The sequence below is a fragment of the Artemia sp. Qi Xiang Cuo genome, chromosome 5, assembly GCF_049724085.1.
Source record: "Artemia sp. Qi Xiang Cuo chromosome 5, ASM4972408v1, whole genome shotgun sequence".
In the NCBI taxonomy this organism is placed as follows: domain Eukaryota; kingdom Metazoa; phylum Arthropoda; class Branchiopoda; order Anostraca; family Artemiidae; genus Artemia; species Artemia sp. Qi Xiang Cuo.
The window spans coordinates 80,815,506-80,835,587 of record NC_142798.1 but is presented as its reverse complement, the minus strand read 5'-3'; the positions used below and the strand labels follow the sequence as shown (position 1 = coordinate 80,835,587).

The 20,082-nt window shown below is 38.0% G+C and overlaps 1 protein-coding gene across 1 annotated transcript in view; it reads left to right on the top strand.

The window, feature by feature from the left end:
- Positions 1-20,082, top strand: part of kel (kelch protein) — a 97,741-nt gene that overhangs the window by 45,115 nt on the left and 32,544 nt on the right. Inside the window, exon 6 of the mRNA XM_089089982.1 lies at positions 10,675-10,771. Within this exon, the coding sequence (XP_088946108.1) occupies positions 10,675-10,771 (97 nt within the window). The remainder of the gene's footprint in view (positions 1-10,674; positions 10,772-20,082) is intronic.

Below are 20,082 nucleotides of genomic sequence, written 5' to 3'. Positions count from 1 at the left end.
ACCATTGCTTTCTATTTTCAGATCTTATTTCACCTTGGCTACTCTAATTTTTGCATCCTTACGCATATACTATATATATCATATATATATATATATATATATATATATATATATATATATATATATATATATATATATATATATATATATATATATATATATATATATATATATATATATATATATATATATATACATACATATATATATACATATATATATATATATATATATATATATATATATATATATATATATATATATATATATATATATATATATATATATATATATTTTTTTTTTTTTTTTTTTTTTTTTTATATATATATATATATATATATATATATATTTATATATATATATTTATATATATATATATATTATATATATATATATATATATATATATATATATATATATATATATATATATATATATATATATATATATATATATATATATATATATATATATATATATATATATATATATATATATATATATATATATATATATATATATATATATATATATATATATATATATATATATATATATGTATATATATAGAATAGAACTTATTGACACAAAAGCCCAAAGGGCCGTGGTCACAAAAACAAAGACACTTTCATACAGACATAAATTGGCACAAAAGTATAATCTATGCTAAAGAACTATCACCCTCATCCCTAATCTTCAAAAAACCTTTCTCTATGTTCTATGCCCATCGTCAGGAACCTTCCGAATCTCTTTATACCTCCCATATCTTTCCTTGCTAATAAATTTATTATCTCATTTCTCTCCCAAACCTCAACCTCAAACAATTCTTTTGTTAAATCTATTAATTCACTACACTTCCCCGCAAAATGAACCAAATATTCCTCTTTCCTGGACATTGGACAGAAGTAAGGACCAGAAGCTTGCCTAACCTCTCCCAGATACTTCCTTCTCTCACCTAGTGGTAACCCATCTGACCTAACACAAATAATAAACTTTAGCTGCCTCTTTTGAAGCCCCGCCTTAAAATACAATTCTTCTCCCCACTGCTCCTTAGCCTTTGTATATAACTCCAATGATCGGGTCTCATTCACTCGCGCATGCCACACCTGGATCTCATCGTCCCTTAACCTCTCCCTGACCCTACTTGCAGCTTCTCCTTCCTTTAATCCAATCCCTTGCCCACCATTCCATAGCTCTGAAAATCCACAGTCATCCAATATCTTCTTTATTTGAGATGGCCATGTATCGCTCTTTGGGATCCTCAGAGCTTCTAAATATGCTGCTTTTGTTATCCTTACTCTGGGCATACTCAGGATTTTCTTCCGTAGTCTTATCATCCCTACTAGCCTATCACTTCTTGAAGAAAATAAACCTAGATCTCCTCTCAATACTAAACTATTCGTTGAAAAATGTAGAGCTAACACTCTCTAAAAATACTGAAGTTGAATTTCCTCCATCCTCTCATCAGCTATGTATCCCCTAACTTCAGATCCATAATGCATAGCCGATGCAATCTTTACCTGAAATATCTGCTTATACATCTTCAGGTTCTGTATGTTCACTAATTGGCTAGCAGTCACAGCATAGGCGCAGGACTTTCCTTTAGCATGACTTAACTTCAGTTGCTTTCCAAACTTACCATTTGACGAATACTTACATCCTAAATACGTAAACTCATCCCTACTTTCTAAATCTATTCCCTCCCATTTTACTCTATCCCCACTTGTAATCTCACCCCCTTTTCTAAAAACCATAAATAATGACTTCTCTACATTCAGACTCAGTTGTTTCTTATCTATATATTCCTTAGTTCTATCCAACAAGAACTGTAAATCCTCTCTAGACTTCGCTACTAGTGCTAGGTCATCAGCATGCATAGTTTACACACATATAGTGACACCATTGGGGCTCCTTGCTGCCTAAGAAAATCCGGCAAATCATAAATAAAGAACGAAAATAACCGCGGAGACAGGGGGCAACCTTGTTTAACCCCCTTTCTAGCACAAATTACATCTGAAAATTTTCCTGCCACCCTAATAACAAACTTTGTAGCTTCATACATACTTACTAAAATCCATACAAGTGGGTATGACAGGCCAATATTTATACAATCCTTCATTAACAGTTCCCTCTTTACATTATCAAATGCCCCTTTTAAATCCAAAAAAGCTACATACAATTTACCTCTCTTCTTATTTATAAACTTGTCAACTAAACACTTTAAAGTAAAAATTTGATCAATCGTACCATGTCCCTCCCTGAATCCTGTCTGCTCCGCGGCTAGCTTTTCAGTTTTCTGGAGCCAACTTCGAAGTCTGTTGTCTAATACCTTCGCCATTAGCTTTCCTAGTGTGTTACCTAACTGTATACATCTATAATTTTCGTATAGTTTCCTATTCCCTTTCTTAAAAATCGGCACTCCTACTTACAGGTTCCACTTACTAGGCTAAGTTTCAGATCGAAGAAATGCTATAATTATCAAAAAAATAATATACAATGTTACTCTTCCACTATATTTCCATAAAGCTGCTGGAATACAATTAGGACCAGGTGCTGAACCGCGCTTCATCTCTTTTAAACGTTTCCATGCTTCTTCTACCCTTACTGGCTCGATTAAAGCATCATTTTCTTCCTTCATACGGCCATAAGCTTGATCTTTGATACTCTTCTTCCAATTATCTTCAAATACACACTCATTTTCCGTTGTCTCCTGTCTCTCTAATTCACTCGACCATGTGTCCGCGGAGAGGGGGGGGGGGGTATCTTGGCTTTTCTCCCTTCTGGTAGAACTTGTAACCTTCTTCCAAAAAACTTTGCTATCCTTATCCTTTAATGCCTGCTCTATCTCCTTAATATCTTCTTCTTCTTTCATCTTCTTACACTTTCTTACTACTTTCTTATACTCTCCTAATTCTTCGGTATGCCAATAAATTATTATCTAAAGTCCCTGGAGCCTGACTACATCTAACGCTTGTTGTAGCCTAGCTTTTAACTTTTTACTATCCATTTCCAATTTCCTTTCCTATGAATTCCTAACCTCAATTTTATCACTTTCTCCTGCTCTTACGCATATATCATACACTACGTTGTTCAGTCCCTTTAGACTCTCCTCCACCTTACCAATTTTACAAAATTCCTCACACTCTTCTACTAGCTCCTGAATACTACCTCTTATTATGCCTTGTTTTAGTATCTCTTCTGTCTCCTTGACTATTTTTATCAGTTTTCTAATGCAAAGATCATTCTTTGTAAAAAATACTTATCTCCCCTTCTCTTTGCCAATTCCGAACCCTTATCTCGCATATAGACCCATGGGACGCAGGAAGACTCAGATTAAGAGCAATTGGGACGTGATCCGACCCTACACAACCCATCACTCTAAAATTGTAACACATTAGCCACAGATTAAACCTAACCAAACAATAATCTACCACACTTGGTGACCCAGAAAAACAAGTAAAATTCCCCACTTCTTCATCTTCTCCTTGTCAGTATAGATTCAGTCATTGACTAGTTAACACAAGAGAATTGTATCATACTTTTTTGGATATTTTAACTTGGATACTTGGTAAATTTTCCATTGGCTGTTTTCAGCTCTACCTTTTTTTGATCCCGCCCACTGTCATCAGTCGCTGCTAGGCATTCATGCACATAAGGTTTGCGGACGTTTTGAGAGAGAGATTTTGCTTTTTTTTTTTAATTTTGTCATTTGCCGAAGCTATGCAAGTGGGAAACCGGGCGTTTGGTCAATTTAAAAATTAAAAACTGTGGCCTTTCAAAATTAAGCCGGGGATAACTGTCAAATGTGATTGAAGTAATTATGAAGTTTTCTGTTAAGGAACTGACGAAATTAAAATAGTAAAGTCCGAGAATATATGGGCTTACGCGGAGAAATATGAAGAAGCGCTGAGAGATGGCAGAAAAAATGTTCAGAGAGCGATAAGGCTGTGTACGGAGGACTCGGAAGGTTTAGCCGGGGATTTATCTGAGTCGGTTAACTTGATGCAGTCAGAAATTGTTAACCTTCGTGACGGCATACAGGATGAAATTCGTAGGAGAGTGGAAGAACAGTGCAGTAGATTAGGGAGTTCTCCGGTGACACAGATTAAGTCAGATTTTCTTGATACTGTTACGCAAGCTGTCTATGAGGCGATCGATCTGCAATTCAGGGGTAAATTTGAACTGCTTGAGAAATCACTTGGCGATTTGCGGGCAAGAATTGTCCAAAATTGCGCAAAGCTCCAAAAGCTTGAAACTAAGCTGGATGATATAAACCAGTCTTCTCTTTTGACTAAGGTCATTGTATCTGGGATAGACTCTCCCACGCGTGATTTTCCTCACCTTGTTAAGAAAGTATTAGCTCGACTTAACAGTGAAATGGGACTTAATCTTGATAAATCCGTTGTCAAGGGTGCAAGGCGTTTGGGAGGTGCCTCGGAAATAAAAACTCCGATTGAACTTACATTTTTTACCGAGGCATCTGCAGTTGAGATCCTGCGCAATCGCAAGAATTTGAAAGGTACCCGAATCTATGTAAATGCTCTAACCAGGGAAAGGCAAGAAATCTACAAGCTTGCGCGCAATAAGTTTGAATTGAAAAATGTATGGACTTTACGAGGTGTTGTTTATGTCAAGTGCGGTTCGCAAATCATTCCGTGTAAAACGAAATCATTCCGTGTAAATTCCGTGTCGTCTAAACTAAGAAGCTGTTAATTTTTCTTTTCTTTTTTTGTTTCATGGATCGTTTTCAGTGTTTTCTTGATTCTCGTTTGAAATTAGATGTTATTCTAAATTCAGCTACCGGAAGTGATAAAGATATGCCTTATGTAAATAATCTACCTGAATGTGATTATTCTTCAGGCGAGTTTCTATCGGATAAAACAAAAAGTTGTGATTTTCCTATCAGATCGTTACATGTAAATGCCCGGGGGATACAAAGTGCATTCAATTAACTGAAGCTTTTGCTTGCATCTAGTCCTATAGACATTGTTGGAGTTTGCGAAACTTTTCTGTCTGCTAATACACCCCTTACAATGTTAGATCTGCCCGGGATAAAGTGTATTTCGCGTACAAGGTGTCAGAATGCGAGAGGAGGTCAAATGCTGTATATTCGTGATGACTGGTCTTTTAGTATTCTCAGTGATTTGTCTGTATTTGATGAAGGGTTATGTGAGACTTTTTTTGTTGAAGTTGTAACTTTGTTCTGTAATAAATTTATTTTATGTTCTGTTTATAGATCTCCGTCGGGTAACCCAAAAATATTTTTTGAAGTTTTTGAACCGCTGTTGAAAAATCTGGAAGCGTTGAAAAAACCGCTTATTATTTCGGGTGATTTTAATTTTGATCTTTTGAATCTCGATGTTGGAAATAATAAGGAGTTTTTAACTATGATGTTGTGTTCTAATTTTCTTCCAGGTATTTCTCTGCCGACAAGAGTTACAGCTAACACAGCTACATTATTAGATAATATATTTTTTTCTCCTGTTTCATTTGATGCTGAAAAATCGTCAGTAATTTTGTCTGATATGTCAGATCATTTTCCGGTGAGTGTTCTTTTAAATTTAAATAATAGCAATAAACAACATCGAGATTCAACAATTGATAATTCAAAAAAGCGATATATATGGATTGATTGTAAAGTTCTACGTCAGTTAATTGGTGACCATGATTGGAGTTCGGTTTATGGCTCAGATGACGCAAATTCTGCGTTTTCAGATTTTATTGATCAAATGATGCGTCTGCGGGATCGGGCTTCTTCAACACGAGTTTCGCAAGGAAAGTTTGCGCAGAAATTTGACCCATGGATTACTGAAGGTATTTTGGCATCGTTAAAACATAAAAATAGAAAATTTAAGAATTATTTAAAATTACAGAAACCTGAGTCGTTTGAAGAATTCAGAGTTTATAGGAATAATTTAAATTCAATTATTAGACATGAGAAGAGAAAATATTATAAAGAGAAATTTTTTGTGTATAAATCGGATATGAGAAAAACATGGCAATTGATAAATGAAAAGATACGTCCTCATAGTCGTAAGAATACTAGTGTTAATTGCCTTGTTTTAAATGGGGAAAATGTTACAGAGCCCAATGAAATTTTAAATGCTTTTGGAGATTATTTCAGTAATATTGGTTCTAGACTTGCATCGACTATGAATATGCAACTGAATTCCCCCTCTGTTCCAGTTAATGAGCAACATGCGGAAAATTCGTTTTCTTTTTATGAGATTAAGCCTCGTGACATTGAAAAAGTTATTCTGAAGCTTAAATGGAGTTTTTCTAAGGACGAATTTGGATTTTCGGCTCAAACCGTAAAGCAAATAGCGTCAAGCATTTCACCTTTGCTGGCACATATTTTTAATTTAATCACTTATGCATGGGGTTTTTCCTGAGCTTTTAAAAAAAGCAAATGTTATAGCATTACCTAAAGCTGGGAGTTCAACTGACCCTTCAGAGTTTAGAGGCATTTCTCTACTTTCGGTTTTCAGCAAAATTTTGGAAAAACTTGCAAATAGTCAATTACAAAAATATATATTTGATAGTAAGATTTTACACACGTCTCAATATGATTTTATAAAAGGAAATTCAACTGAACTGGCCATTCATGAGCTTTTACTAAATATTAATGATTCAATAGACGATGGTCAACACGCGTTGGCGATTTTTCTTGATGTCGCAAAGGCGTTTGACACCGTAAATCATTCGTTGCTTCTTTTTAAACTAAAGTCTTATGGGTTTTCAACACAAGCTGTTAAATTTTTTTCATCTTACCTTTCTGGGAGACGACTCGATTGTGTTGATAAATCTCGTGATCTCCGTTCCGAAACTTTTCCAATTAATTACGGAGTGCCTCAGGGCTCTGTTCTTGGGCCTATTCTATTTATTCTTTTTATAAATGATTTGCCAGAAGTTTTGCCTCTTTGTAAAATATTATGTTTGCTGATGATGTAGTAATTTTTGCTTCTCACCGGGACCTATCAGTTCTTTTCCAGAACCTTGGAAGTACGTTACTAACTGTATCTGATTGGTATTCAAGGAATTTACTAGCTCTTAATGAAAAAAAATGCCAGTATATGTTATTTTCGCGAACTGGATCAGTAGTGTCAGATACCTTCTCTCTTTTTTTGAATGGTTTTGAATTAAGACGGGTAGGCCTATCAGTTCAAATATCTTGGGATTATTTTGGATGAAAATTTGTCGTTTCATAAATATGTAAAAACACTGTCGTTAAAAATTTCCCGAAATATTGGCATGCTAACTCGTCTTTGTCACTTTTTTCCTGAAGCTATTCTAAAATCTATTTATTATTCTTTCGTCCACCCATATTTTCTCTATTGCATTTCGGTTTGGGCATCTACCTTTCCGTCTGTTTTCAAATCTCTTCAAATACTTCAGAATAAAGCAATGAGGATTCTTTTTAATATTGATTGCAGAACTTCAGTTAGACACCTATATGGGACTTCAGGAATTTTCTCTTTGGACCAACTTCATTTAATTTCTATCTCTAGTATTTGTCATGATTATGAATATAGTAATTTACCTGTAAATTTCTCCGGCATTTTCTCAACTAATTCTCAATTTCATAATTATCCTACTACGCATCGTTCAGACTTTTCGTGCGAAATTCGCCCGACGCGTTAAAGTCACCTGTAAGAATAAAATAGCTATCACCATACAATTCAACATATTTTCTCATCTCTTTTGATACCAACTCCCAAATATTTTCCTTCATATACGAACTATTCTGTGGTGGTATATAAACAGCTCCTATAACCAGATCTAATTCATTCATTTTTCATTTACCCACACAATATTTTCAGACTCACTTTTTAATCTCAAAACCGAGCGGAAACAACTTTCACTGCATAAAACAGCAACTCCTCCGTACACTCTGCCATTCCTCGATGATTTTCTACAAGCGCATTCACATATAAACCCTTAAAAGCAAATACAAGAACTTCTCCACGTCTCAGCTAGGCTTATAATATCCCACTCATCTAACCTACATAAATCACTTAGTTTCTGACCACTAAATCCCTGAATATTTCAGAAACATATTTTCAAATTCATTGCACAACGGCCCACAATATCCTATTCCCTAATTGCCGGATCAAGGATAAACCTACTAGATTCGTTTCTTCCTCCCAAGCCTCTGCTTCTCGTTCGTCCTTCCCATACTTTTCCTCCCGACCCGCTCGTGCTCCCTCTTCCCGCTCTAGTGCTGAGTCGACGATTTGCATCTTCCGGTCTTCTCTCCGCCAGTCTTTTTTGAACCCGTATTGGTCTAACTTCCGAATCCGCTGGCCCTTGAGACACCCTTGCCGGCGTCTTTGTTGCGTTGCTGTCGATGACCGTAGTATCGGATACCTCACTCATAACCGATTCTGTTTCTCCGTCTGCAATCCCGTCACTTTCCCCGCCGACCACATTCATACGTGTCAACTTGTTTCTCGCTTCCCATTCAGCCTTGGTATAATCAGGGACCACTTTCAACCCGTATTCTCTCAGATATCGACTGCTCCGTAGAAGCGAGTCGTGAATATCTTTAGTTGTGAATCTAATTAGGAGCGGAGAGACTTCTCCTGAACGACTTTTATTCTAAACGCCTCTTTAATGTCACTCCAGCGAATGTCTAAACTGGGCACAACCCTACCAAAACACTGTAATAAGTCATCCTTTAGCGAACGACCTCTTGCTCCTGGGTTGAACTCGTATAGCACCAAGTTATTTTTCTTAGGTTCTAATTCTAACTTTTTCAACATGAGCGAGAGTTCCTCAACTTTAGTTTCCAAAGCACTAACTTCTTTATCTTGTTTCTTCTCAAACGTAGCCCATTCCCTCAGTACAGGTTCAGCGCTGGCAATGGCATTTTCAATTCGCTGCAACTTCTCCGTAACATCACCTCTCATCTTTTGCATTTCGGATAGTAGTTCTTCCATTTCAGCATTAGATTCTACTTCAAATAAAATATCAAGTACCTTAAATAACCTTTAATATTTATCCACGCAAAGGTTAATCATGCATTCTGCTTTTGCCTTCGGTGCACGGCTAAGGACGGCTTTGCGACTAGACCACCTTTTCCAGAAAAACCTAATTGGTAACAATTGGCAACTAGAATAGCTTATTGCTTTTGCCCTGAGGGCCGTGGGGTGGGGGGTTGTCATTCCCAAAGACATAATTACTTGATCTTTCAAACATACTTAACAAAACGGCTGTCTTATAATTTTGCTTGGATTTGTTTGGGGGAAATGAGGGGCGTGGGGGGGGGGGCTGGTTGCTCTCCAGTCACTTTCGACTATTAAAAAGGGCACTAGAACTGCTGATTTCCATTTAATGAGTCCCCTCTGAAGTTTATGCGACCACTCTTTCCTTAAAAACTTTATATGCCCCCGGGGCATAACTTACAAGCCTTGTCCTGAGGGCTGTAGGAGGGAGGGTTGTAACCTTCAAAGACATAGTTATTCGACCTTTCTACTGCACTGAACAAAATGGCTATCTCTGTTTAATTGGATGTATCTGAGAAAATTATGGGTGTGGGGAAGGGGCTGGTTGCCCTCGTATTACTTTTGACTATTAAAAGGGGCACTAGAACTTGCAATTTCCAATCGAATAAGCTCCTTTTGAAGCTTTTACAACAACTCTTTCTATGCGAAGTGCCCTGGTCTTAAAAAACATAAAAACCAAAAAAAATAAATACATAAATAATACAATGTATCCACGTTGCTCTTTACTTAGGCACCGCTATTGCGCTGCCTGTGATTTTGGTTAATATGATTTTCTTTCTTTTTTTCTTGTTGATATAACGAAAAAAATTGTATTTTGAAATAAGAAATTGTTTTCAGTAAGGGACAAACGACGTTCCGGTCTTTACAAGGTCACTCTCCATATAATTTTCATTACTAGCTATTATGCTTGAATTGCAGAATAGGCTTGCTCATTTAAATCGGTTACAGCAAAATATATTTTTCAAACTATGTTGTAGCAAATATGTGATTATAAAAAATAATGTGTAAATATATGCTAATTATTTGGGTCGTTCCTCCACATAGGGGGAGAGAGAAGTGGCGAAAATTCTCCATCTATGTATGAGAAGCACGAATTTTGTGGTTTGTCTTTTCAGCTATATGTATTTCCCAGGAAAGTTCCATCCAAAAAGTATTTTAAAGAAGGTCTCAAGCTTTACGTTTATATTTTCTGGTACCAAGGGAACGAACTTCCCTCAGCGAAAAGAAAGACACTTCTTTCTCGTGTTACTACTTAATTTACTACTATTTTAATTTTTCTGACGCAATGCAAAGCATTTGTTGTGAAGCAATTAAGAATCCGAGACCTATCACAGCTATCAAACGGGAATGTGTATCTAAAAGCTTGGAACCAATAGATTTGCCAATAAACAAATTACTTTTGAAACTCCTATTTATGATCAGGGCTTCCAACCTTCAGGGATCTCAGTAGACGTTCGATGAAAAATATTAAGGGGTCTTGGAGGGGGAATTGAATTTCCCGAAGTCGTGACCTATCTAGATCGTTTTTTTTTCACACTAGAAAATCGTAGCATGCCAATTTTCAGAAAAAAAAATTATTGTGCCGTTTGTGTTTAACTGTTTTTTTTTTCAAATTGATTTATATGGGCTTAATTTAGTGTGGTTATTGTTTATTGTTTCTTTTCTTCAGGGACGTTGTTGAATCAGAAGAGTTTTTTGGTTTGAGCGTAAACCAAGTTTGTCGTCTAATAAGTAGTGACAAGCTTACAGTACCTAGCGAGGAAAAGGTAAGGTCCCTTAATGTAATGTATAATATAATAAACCTTAAGACAGTGTAGAAATTATATTTAGATAAATAGTCATAAAGCCAATACCTTTCCATGGAAAATGAACAAAAGCTAATTGAAGAGATATGACTTTCTTCTAGAAATAAAAGGATGAAAAAGTAAATAAAAATCAGTAATATCGTCTTAAAACTAAAATTTGACAAAATAATACCTGACATTGAGAGAGCCTTTTAGCTTAAACAAATTTCACCAACGACCTTGTGCAAATGCAGGATCTTGTATCGTTTGTTTTCATATATTCTCATTCTAATTATTTTTTTTTTCTGTTTTTTCTGGAGATGAATATCGACAAAATATGGATACAATTTTCTTCGACGAATACTTGTTGATGTGTGCAATGACTTTGACGGCAGTGACTCTGTGACATTTCATGCAGTGACTGTCTTGTCAAAAAGGTTTTCAATATACATGACGTTACAACTCAGTAGCCGTACTTTATTTTATTTTGGAATACTAATGTTAGCTTACTATTTGTTCTAAGTAGTAAAGACATATTCTAATGTATAGGATTTTCAAAATGGAAGCTATCTATTTTGTTAGGCTAATTACATAGTGTGTCTGAATATTCTGCATATTGTGTATGAATATTTTATAAGGTTTTAATGGGTAGCAGTACAGGCATGTAAATTCTGTAATAGAAGGGGTAGAATAGAGTAAAGTGGGTAGGGGTATATGCAAATAAAAGAGCTTATTGCAAGAAAATGCGTAAAACTAAGGAAAAAATCACAAAGATCTCGTACTCCCAAGGGGGCAGTCACCCATGGAACTATGGATGACTTTAGTACCTCAGAATTTGCCAAATCGACCATCTTTGTGTATTATTTTCTTGACAGGACGTATTGAAAATCGAGGTTGTACCAGATCTTTCTGGGGACTTGAGCTTGCGTCAAATCATCAGACTTCAAGGGTCTGTGCTTTGATGCTAAAGAAAGGCATAACGAAGAAGGGTGCTTTCGGCTCGAGTGGAAAGTAGGCTTCATTGTCTAGCATCTCGTCACCTGCCATCTTATCATAGCCAAGATGACTCTTGGGTCAAATTTCAGGATTCATGGTACATTCAAATCTTCCAGCGATGGTTGTTTCAACTACTTCTGCCCCTTTATTTTTAATCAAGCCTTACTTTCTACTGAGAATGGCAGTGAAAACACAGATCATCGCTCCTACAAAGAGAGTGTCAATGTCTTTGCAGTTGATCGACTGAAGACATTTCAACTTTTACTCGAGCTTGTAGTCATCTTTTTGGGTCGTGATTCTGTCATAGAATGCATTTTTTATATCCTTTCTGGGTTCAAGAATAGGTTTGAAAGTTAATGTTGAAAAGACTAGGAATAAAGGAGGGTGAAGGGGTGATGATAACTAACCAGAAAATTGATCAAGTGGGTTGGTTTTACGTAAATTGAGTAGAATTATTAGCAAAGATGGTATATGCGTAAGGATGCAAAAATTACAGTAGCCAAGGTGAAATAAGATCTGAAAATAGAAAGCAATGGTAAAATACAGCGGTCAAGTAAGGATCTGAAACATGGTCGCTCACAAAGGCTAAGGAACATGTCACAGATTTTTTTATGTAAAAAGTAGAGTAGCCAAGGTGAAATAAGATTTGAAAATAGAAAGCGTTGGTAATTAAAGCGATAAAGTAAGGACTGGTCACTTACAAAGGCGAAAGAACATATCACAGGTTTTTTTCCCCTAGGAATTGTTCAAGAAAGAAGCTAAGCCAGCCTATCTCTAACCATTGTGAAAATTCGAAGATTTGTGCAACTTTCTCACATAATTTGTTATATTTTCCATACAGTTTACCTTTCTTCTTTTTAATTCTACCCCTCCCCCAAAAACCTGTTCTTTGTTCGCTCTGCAGGCTGGATCTTCAATCCCCCCCCAAACCTGAGTCTCTTTAGGCACTTCCAATTATAGTAGTAGCCTATACAGCTAACTCACCTGGCGCTCTCGAGATGGAAGAGCCAAATCCCAGGTGGATTACTTGCTAATTTCCTCCTGATGGCGAAGCTCTATACAGAACTGTTGAGCCTACCGTGGAGCCGACACAGGAGCGAAGAATGGATCCGATCATATGCTGCTAAAAGCTTCCCTAACCTCAAAACTCGCCTCCAGGAAACGAACGCAACCTCCTCCGAGATACGATTTAGCACATCTTCATGATAAAGCAGTCGCAGAGGAGTTCCGCTTGGAATTATATAACCGTTTTGACATCTTGTCCGCGGACTATGATAACGAACCAACCACCATAAACATAGAAGACGAGTGGAGGAAGATCAGAGACACCATAACAGACGCCTCTAAAAAAGTCCTCGGCAGTCAGAAGCGGAATCTCGGAAGTCAGAAGCAGAAGAGGTGGATCAAAGAAGACACCATCAAGCTACTAAACAAGAAACTACAAACCGGAAATACCAAGTCCACAGTGTTCAAAACACTGAGAAAAGAATGCCATAAATCCGCCCGCCGTGACAGACAACGCTACTGGGTCATTCATGTACCAGAAAGCTTTACCAACTACTAAAAGAAGCAACTGGGAAAAGTAAAAAGATAGTGAGAGACGAAGATGGAACGCTTCTGTCAAGAAAAGATGACATAATCGCAAGATGGCAATATCACTTTCAGAAGCTGCTGAACCCCAGTCAGAACATCCCTTCCACTCAAACGCCCCCCCCCCCAATAATAACGCCACTGCACTCCAGCCAAGCAACCCGATCCTTAACTCAGGACTACCGAGTCAACAAGCCTCATACAGTAACGTAAATATTCACTCTCCCTCAATACAATAGATCAAAGAGGTGATCAAGTAGTTGAGGAATCGCAAGGCACCAGGCACAGATTCTATCCCGGCCGAAGTTCACAAATCTTCTTCTATTCTCGCAGAGAAACTACAGAAGCTATTCTGCTCAATCTTGGCTAGGAAACGGTTTTTCCAGGAAGGGCGAGACTCGGTTATACTGCCTGTCTTCAAGAAAGGCGACCGCACTGAATGCGAAAATTACAGAGGGATCTCATTTATGAGCATTGCGGCACAGATCTTTGCAATAATTCTGCTTAATCGAGTCCGCAAAGTCCACAGTGAACGAACTCGCTCCAAATAATCTGGTTTCCGAGCTGGCATGAGCTCTATTGACCAACTCTTCCCCTTAAGAAAGAGTTTTGAATATCGAGCCAAGCATCAACAAATCACCGTTGTTGTCTTTGTCGACTTCATTACGGCGTTCGATTTAGTGATCCGGGGAGGAATTTGGATGGCAATGGAAGAGGACTGTGTCCCACCTAAGATCACACGACTGATTCAGGCTTACTATCAACACACACGAGCCCGCATCAAGATGAACGAGAACTTTCTCCGCTATTTGATATCGACTTCGGTGTGAGGCGAGGGTGTGTACTCTCTCCAGAACTATTCAATTTTGTCGTCGATTGGGTAATGAAAAAAGCAATGCTAAACTTCGCAGGAGTCGAGGTTAGACCTGATTTCAGTATCACCGTCCTGGATTATGTCGATGATGTTGATCTTCTTGGAAAATCCGTTGGCGAAGCCCAGAAAATGCTTCTGAAAGTCTCCGAAGTTGCTGCCCCAGTGAGGCTCAAGATTAATATTGACAAGACTATAGCTATGTCTAATGCCTCGGATATAAACTCTACCCCTATAACCCTTAACTATTGGCAGATTTAAGTTGTCAATAAATTCAAGTATCTCGGATCATACATTAACATTAACGGCGGATTTAGTGAAAGAAATCCAATGCCATATTGCATCAGCTTCCGCTGTCTTTGCACAGCTGTGGAAGCCGCTATGGAAAAGGAAGGAAATCCACCGGAAAACGAAAATTCTTATTTACGATGCCCTTGTCCGATCAGTCTTACTGTACGGCTGTGAGACGTGGCCCTTAAAAGTCACCGAGGCACACACCCTCAACACTTTTGAACAGAGATGCCTGACGAGCATATTGGGGTTACGACTCAGCGACCGAATCCCAAATACGATCATCCGCCAACGATGTGACCTGAAGTACGACATCAAAACCTTAATTAGATTCCGCTGTATGTCCTATTTTGGTAATCTTTGCTAAAGACTGACCAAAACTTCTAAAACTCAAAGGCTACGCTGCAAACCAGTACATAATTGGAGGAAATGGCACGCAGGACAAGCCGAAACTTGACCTAACACAGTTAAATTTTACCTCGACCCAATTGGCAGTTTCCGGAGACATGGTCGCAGACGGGACCCTTCATGGCTTGAAATTATCGCCCCATTAACCCAAGACCGTAACCTGTGGAATTCAACAGTCTGCCAGATCCTGTCGCCGGGGAGAGCTACATAGTTTGTGTCCTGATCCCAGTACAAGTAAGTACAAGTATACAGCTAATTACTAAATTGTGCTCGTGATATTAAGCGCATTATCAATAACGTAGATTGAATTTAGTATTTCCTAGCTATAATTAATTTCAAATACTGAACGGTATTAATTACGTTTAATATGGATACGTTTGAGATAAAAGCTTTTTTATTTAGATTGTTCTCAATATTGCAGATGTCTGCAAGATGCTTATCATAGGCAGTGCAATAGCGCTGCCTAAGTAAAGAACGATGTTTACACAATAAATTATTATTTTATTTTTTTTTCTTGGTTTTAGACCAGGGCACTTCGTATCGAAGGAATTGTCGTAGAAACGTCGAAAAGGGCTCATTCGATTAGAAATTGGAGTGGCTAGTGCCCTTTTTAAAAGTCGAAAGTGATTGGAAGGCAACTCGCCCCCCCCCCACGTCCATCATTCCCCCAAACACATCCAATCAAAATTTTGATATAGCCATTTTGTTCAGCGTAGTTGATTTCCAGATAGAAAATATGTTTTTGAGGAGGTCGCTCCCCCCCAACCCTCAAGGCAAGGGTTTTAAGTTATGCCCTGGGGGCATATACGAACAATGTTGGCACAATGTATTATTTATTATTTATTCATTTTTTATTATTTTTGTTCCTTTAGACCAGGGCACTTCGTATCGAAGAAGTTGTCGTAGAAACTTCAAAAAGGGCTCATTCAATTGGAAATCGCAGTGGCTTGTGCCCTTTTTAAAAGTCGAAAGTGACTGGAAGGCAACTAACACCCCTTCCACGCCCACCATTTCCCCAAACACATCCAATCAAAATTTCGAGATAGCCATTTTGTTCAGCGTAGTTGATTTCCAGATAGAAATTATGTTTTTTAGGAGGACACTCTCCCGCAGCCCTCAGGGCAAGAGTTTTAAGTTATGCCGTGGGGGCATATAAGGTTTTTATAGAAAGCGTTGTCGTAGAAACTTCAAAAAATTTTCATACGATTTAAAAGACAAAGGGCTTGTGCAATTTTTAAATGTTGAAAGCGATTGGAGAGCAGGTAACCCCCCTCTCACGCTCTCCATTTCCCCTCGCTCATCAAATAGAAATTTTATGATAAGAATTCATTTCAACATGTTGAAAGGTTGAAAGGTATGCCTTCAATAATGGGAACCCCCCTACTGACCCCAGGGTAAGGGTTGTAATTCTTACCGTGGGAGCATATAGGGTTTTTATAGAACGTGTTGTCGTAGAAACTTCAAAAAGGGCTCATTCGATTGGAAATTGAAAAGGCTAGTCCCCTTTTTAGTAGTCGAAAGTGATTGGAAGGCAACTAACACCCCTTCCACGCCCACCATTTCCCAAAACTCATCCAATCAAAATTTTGAGAAAGACTTTTTGTTCCACGCAGTTTAAAGTTCAGGAAATTATACCTTCCAGCAGGACACTCCCCCCACAGTCTTAAGGGCAAGGGTTATAAGTTATGACCGGGGGGCATAAAAGTTTTTATTGAAATTTTTGTCGTAGAAACTTAGAAAAGTGCTCATTCGATTGGAAATTCAAAGGTCTAGTTCCCTTTTTAATAGACAAAAGTGATTTGAAGGCAACTAACCCCCCTCTCACGCCCACCTTTACCCCAAACACATCCAATCAAAATTTTTAGATAGCCATTTTGTTCAGGGTAGTGATTTCCAGATAAATATTATGTTTTTGAGGAGGACACTCCCCCACAGCCCTCAGGGCAAAGGCTGTAAGTTATGCCCTGGGGGTATATGAGGTTTTTATAGAAAGCACTGTCGTAGAAATTTAAAAAAAGGGCTCATTCGATTGGAAATTCAAAGGGCTAGTGCCCTTTTTAATAGTCGAAAGTGATTGGAGGACAAGTAACCCCCCTGGAGGACAAGTAACCCCCCTCTCACGCCCACCTTTTCCCTAAACACATCCAGTCAAAACTTTAAGCTAGTCATTTTGTTCAACGTAGTTGAAAGTTCTGGAAATTAGGTCTTTGAGGATGACAACCCCCCCCCCCCCCCCCCACAGCCCTCAGGACAAGGGTTGTAAGTTATGCCCTGGAGGCATATAAGGTTTTTATAGAACGCGTTGTCGTAGAAACTTCAAAAAGGCTTATTCGATTGGAAATTGAAATGGTTATTGCCCTTTTCAATAGTCGAAAGTGATTGGAAGGCAACTAACACCCCTACCACGCCCACCATGTCCCCAAAAACATACAATCAAGATTTTGAGATAGCCATTTTGTTCCACGCAGTTTAAAGTTCAGGAAATTATACCTTTTATTAGAACACTCCCACAGTCTTCAGGGCAAGGGTTATAAGTTATGCCCTGGGGACACATAAGTTTTTATTGAAATCTTTGTCGCAGAAACTTGAAAAAAGGCTCATTCGATTGGAAATTCAAAGGGCTGGTGCCCTTTTTAATATTCGAAAGTTATTGTAGCCCCCTCTCACGCCGACCTTTTCCCTAAACACATCCAATCAAAACATGAAGATAGCCATTTTGTTCAATGTAGTTGAAAGTTTTGGAAATTAGGTCTTTGAGGATGACACCCCCCCCCACAGCCCTCATGGCAAGGGTTGTAAATTATGACCTTGGGGCATTTATGGTTTTTATAGAACGCTTCGTCATAGAAACTTCAAAAAGGGCTCATTCGATTGGAAATTGAAATGGCTAGTGCCCTTTTCAATAGTCAAAAGTGATTGGAAGGCAACTAACACCCCTTCCACGCCCACCATTTCCCCAAAAACATTCAATCAAGATTTTGAGATTGCCATTATTTTCCGCGCAGTTTAAAGTTCAGGAAATTATACCTTTGATTAGAACACTCCCACAGTCTTCAGGGCAAGAGTTATTAATTATGCCCTGGGGGCACATAAGTTTTTATTGAAATCTTTGTCGTAGAATCTTCAAAGAGGGCTCATCCGATTGGAAATTCAAAGGGCTAGTTCCCTTTTTAATAGTCTCGAAATTGATTTGAGGGCAACTAGCCCCCCTCTCACGCCCACCTTTTCCCCAAACACATCCTATCAAAATTTTTAGATAGCCATTTTATGAGGAAATTAGGTCTTTAAGGATGACAACCCCTCCACCCCCACAGCCCTCAGGGCAAGGGTCTTAAGTTATGCTCTGGGGGCATATAAGGTTTTTATAGAAAGCGATGTTGCAGAAACTTCAAAAAGGGCTCATTCAATTTGAAATTGAAAGGGCTAGTGCCCTTTTATTAGTCGAAAGTGATAGAAGGGCAACTAACCCCCCTCTCACGCCCACCATTTCCCCAATCACATCCAATCAAAATTTTGATATATCCATTTTGTTCAACGTAGTCGAAAGATCTGGAAATTAGGTCTTTTAGGATGGTAACCCCATCAGAGCCCTCAGTGCAAGGGTTATAAGTTATGCCCTGGGGGCATAAAAGGTTTATATAGAAATTCGTTGTAGAAATATCAAAAAGGGTTTCATTTGATTGGAAATTGGCATTGCCCTTTTTAATAGTCGAAAGTGAGTTTAGAGTAATTGACCCCCTTCTCACGCCGAACATTTCCCCAAACATATCCAATCAAAGGTCAGATATAGCCATTTTGTTCCATGTAGTTAAAAATTTATAAAATTATGTAGTTGTGGATGAAATAACCCCCAGAACTCCCAGGGCTAAGGTTGTCAGTTATGCTCTGGGGTCATATAAGGTTTTATATAGATAGAGTTGTCTTAAAAACTTCAAAATGGGCTCATTCAATTGGAAATTGAGAGGGCTAGTGCCCTTTTTAATAGTTGAAAATGATTGGATGGTAACTAACCCCCCTCTCACGCCCACTATTCCCCCAACCACATCAAATCAAAATTTTTAGATAGCCATTTTGTTCAACGTTACAGAAAGATCTGGAAATTAGGTCTCTAAGGATGACAACCCCCCCCCCCCCCCAGCCCTCAGGGCAGGGGCTGAGTTTTGCCCCGGGGGCATGTATGTTTTTTATTGAAAGCGTTGTCGTAGAAAGTACAAAAGGGCTCATTTGATTGGAAATTGAAATTGCCCTTTTTAATAGTCGGAAGTGATTGGAGAGCGATTAAAGCCCCTTTCACGCCCACCATTTCCCCAGACAAATTCAATCAAAATTTTGAGATAGCCATTTTCTTTAACGTAGTTGAAAGTTCTGGAAATTAGATCTTAGAGGATGACAACCACCCTCACAGCCGTGAGGGTAAGGGTTGTAATTTATGCTCTGGGGTCATATAACGTGTTTTTAGAAAGCTTTGTCGTAGAAACTCAAAAATGGCTCATTCAATTGGAAATCGAAAGGCCTAGTGCACTTTTTAATAGTCAAAAGTAATTGGAAGGCTTGACATTTTTATAGTAAAGATCGATGTGGGTATAATGTATTATTTTTTTGTTGGTGTTGTTGTTTAGACCAGGGCACTTCGTATGGAAGGAGTTGTCGTAGGAACTTCGAAAAGGGCTCGTTCGATTGAAAATATAAAGGGATGATGCCCTTTTTAATAGTCGAAAGTAATTGGAGGGAAACTAATCCCCCTCCCATGCCCTTCTTCCCATTTGCCTTTATGTTTAAAAACTAAATGTTGCCTTAAGATTAAATCAAAATGTGTTAATGCTAATTCCCAATAAGGCATCTTAGCAGTATCCCAAGAACGACTGATCATATTATGTTCAAACTTTTTGGGCTACTTCTGCTCTTAAAATTTAACCTAATCAAAATAGCCTGAGAGTTTCCACAATATCAGAGAGATTAAGCAGATTTTTTTTGCGAATGGTATCCAGTTTTTCATTTCAAGGTGAACTGGAGGAGGGTTAAAGCTTAATTAAACACTACTATTTGTGTCCAGATTTTTAAAAGGGTGTATGTTGTTAAAAATTTCTGGAAAATTTTCTCCAGCATACAAATAGCAGGCCAAACTATAAATTTTTGA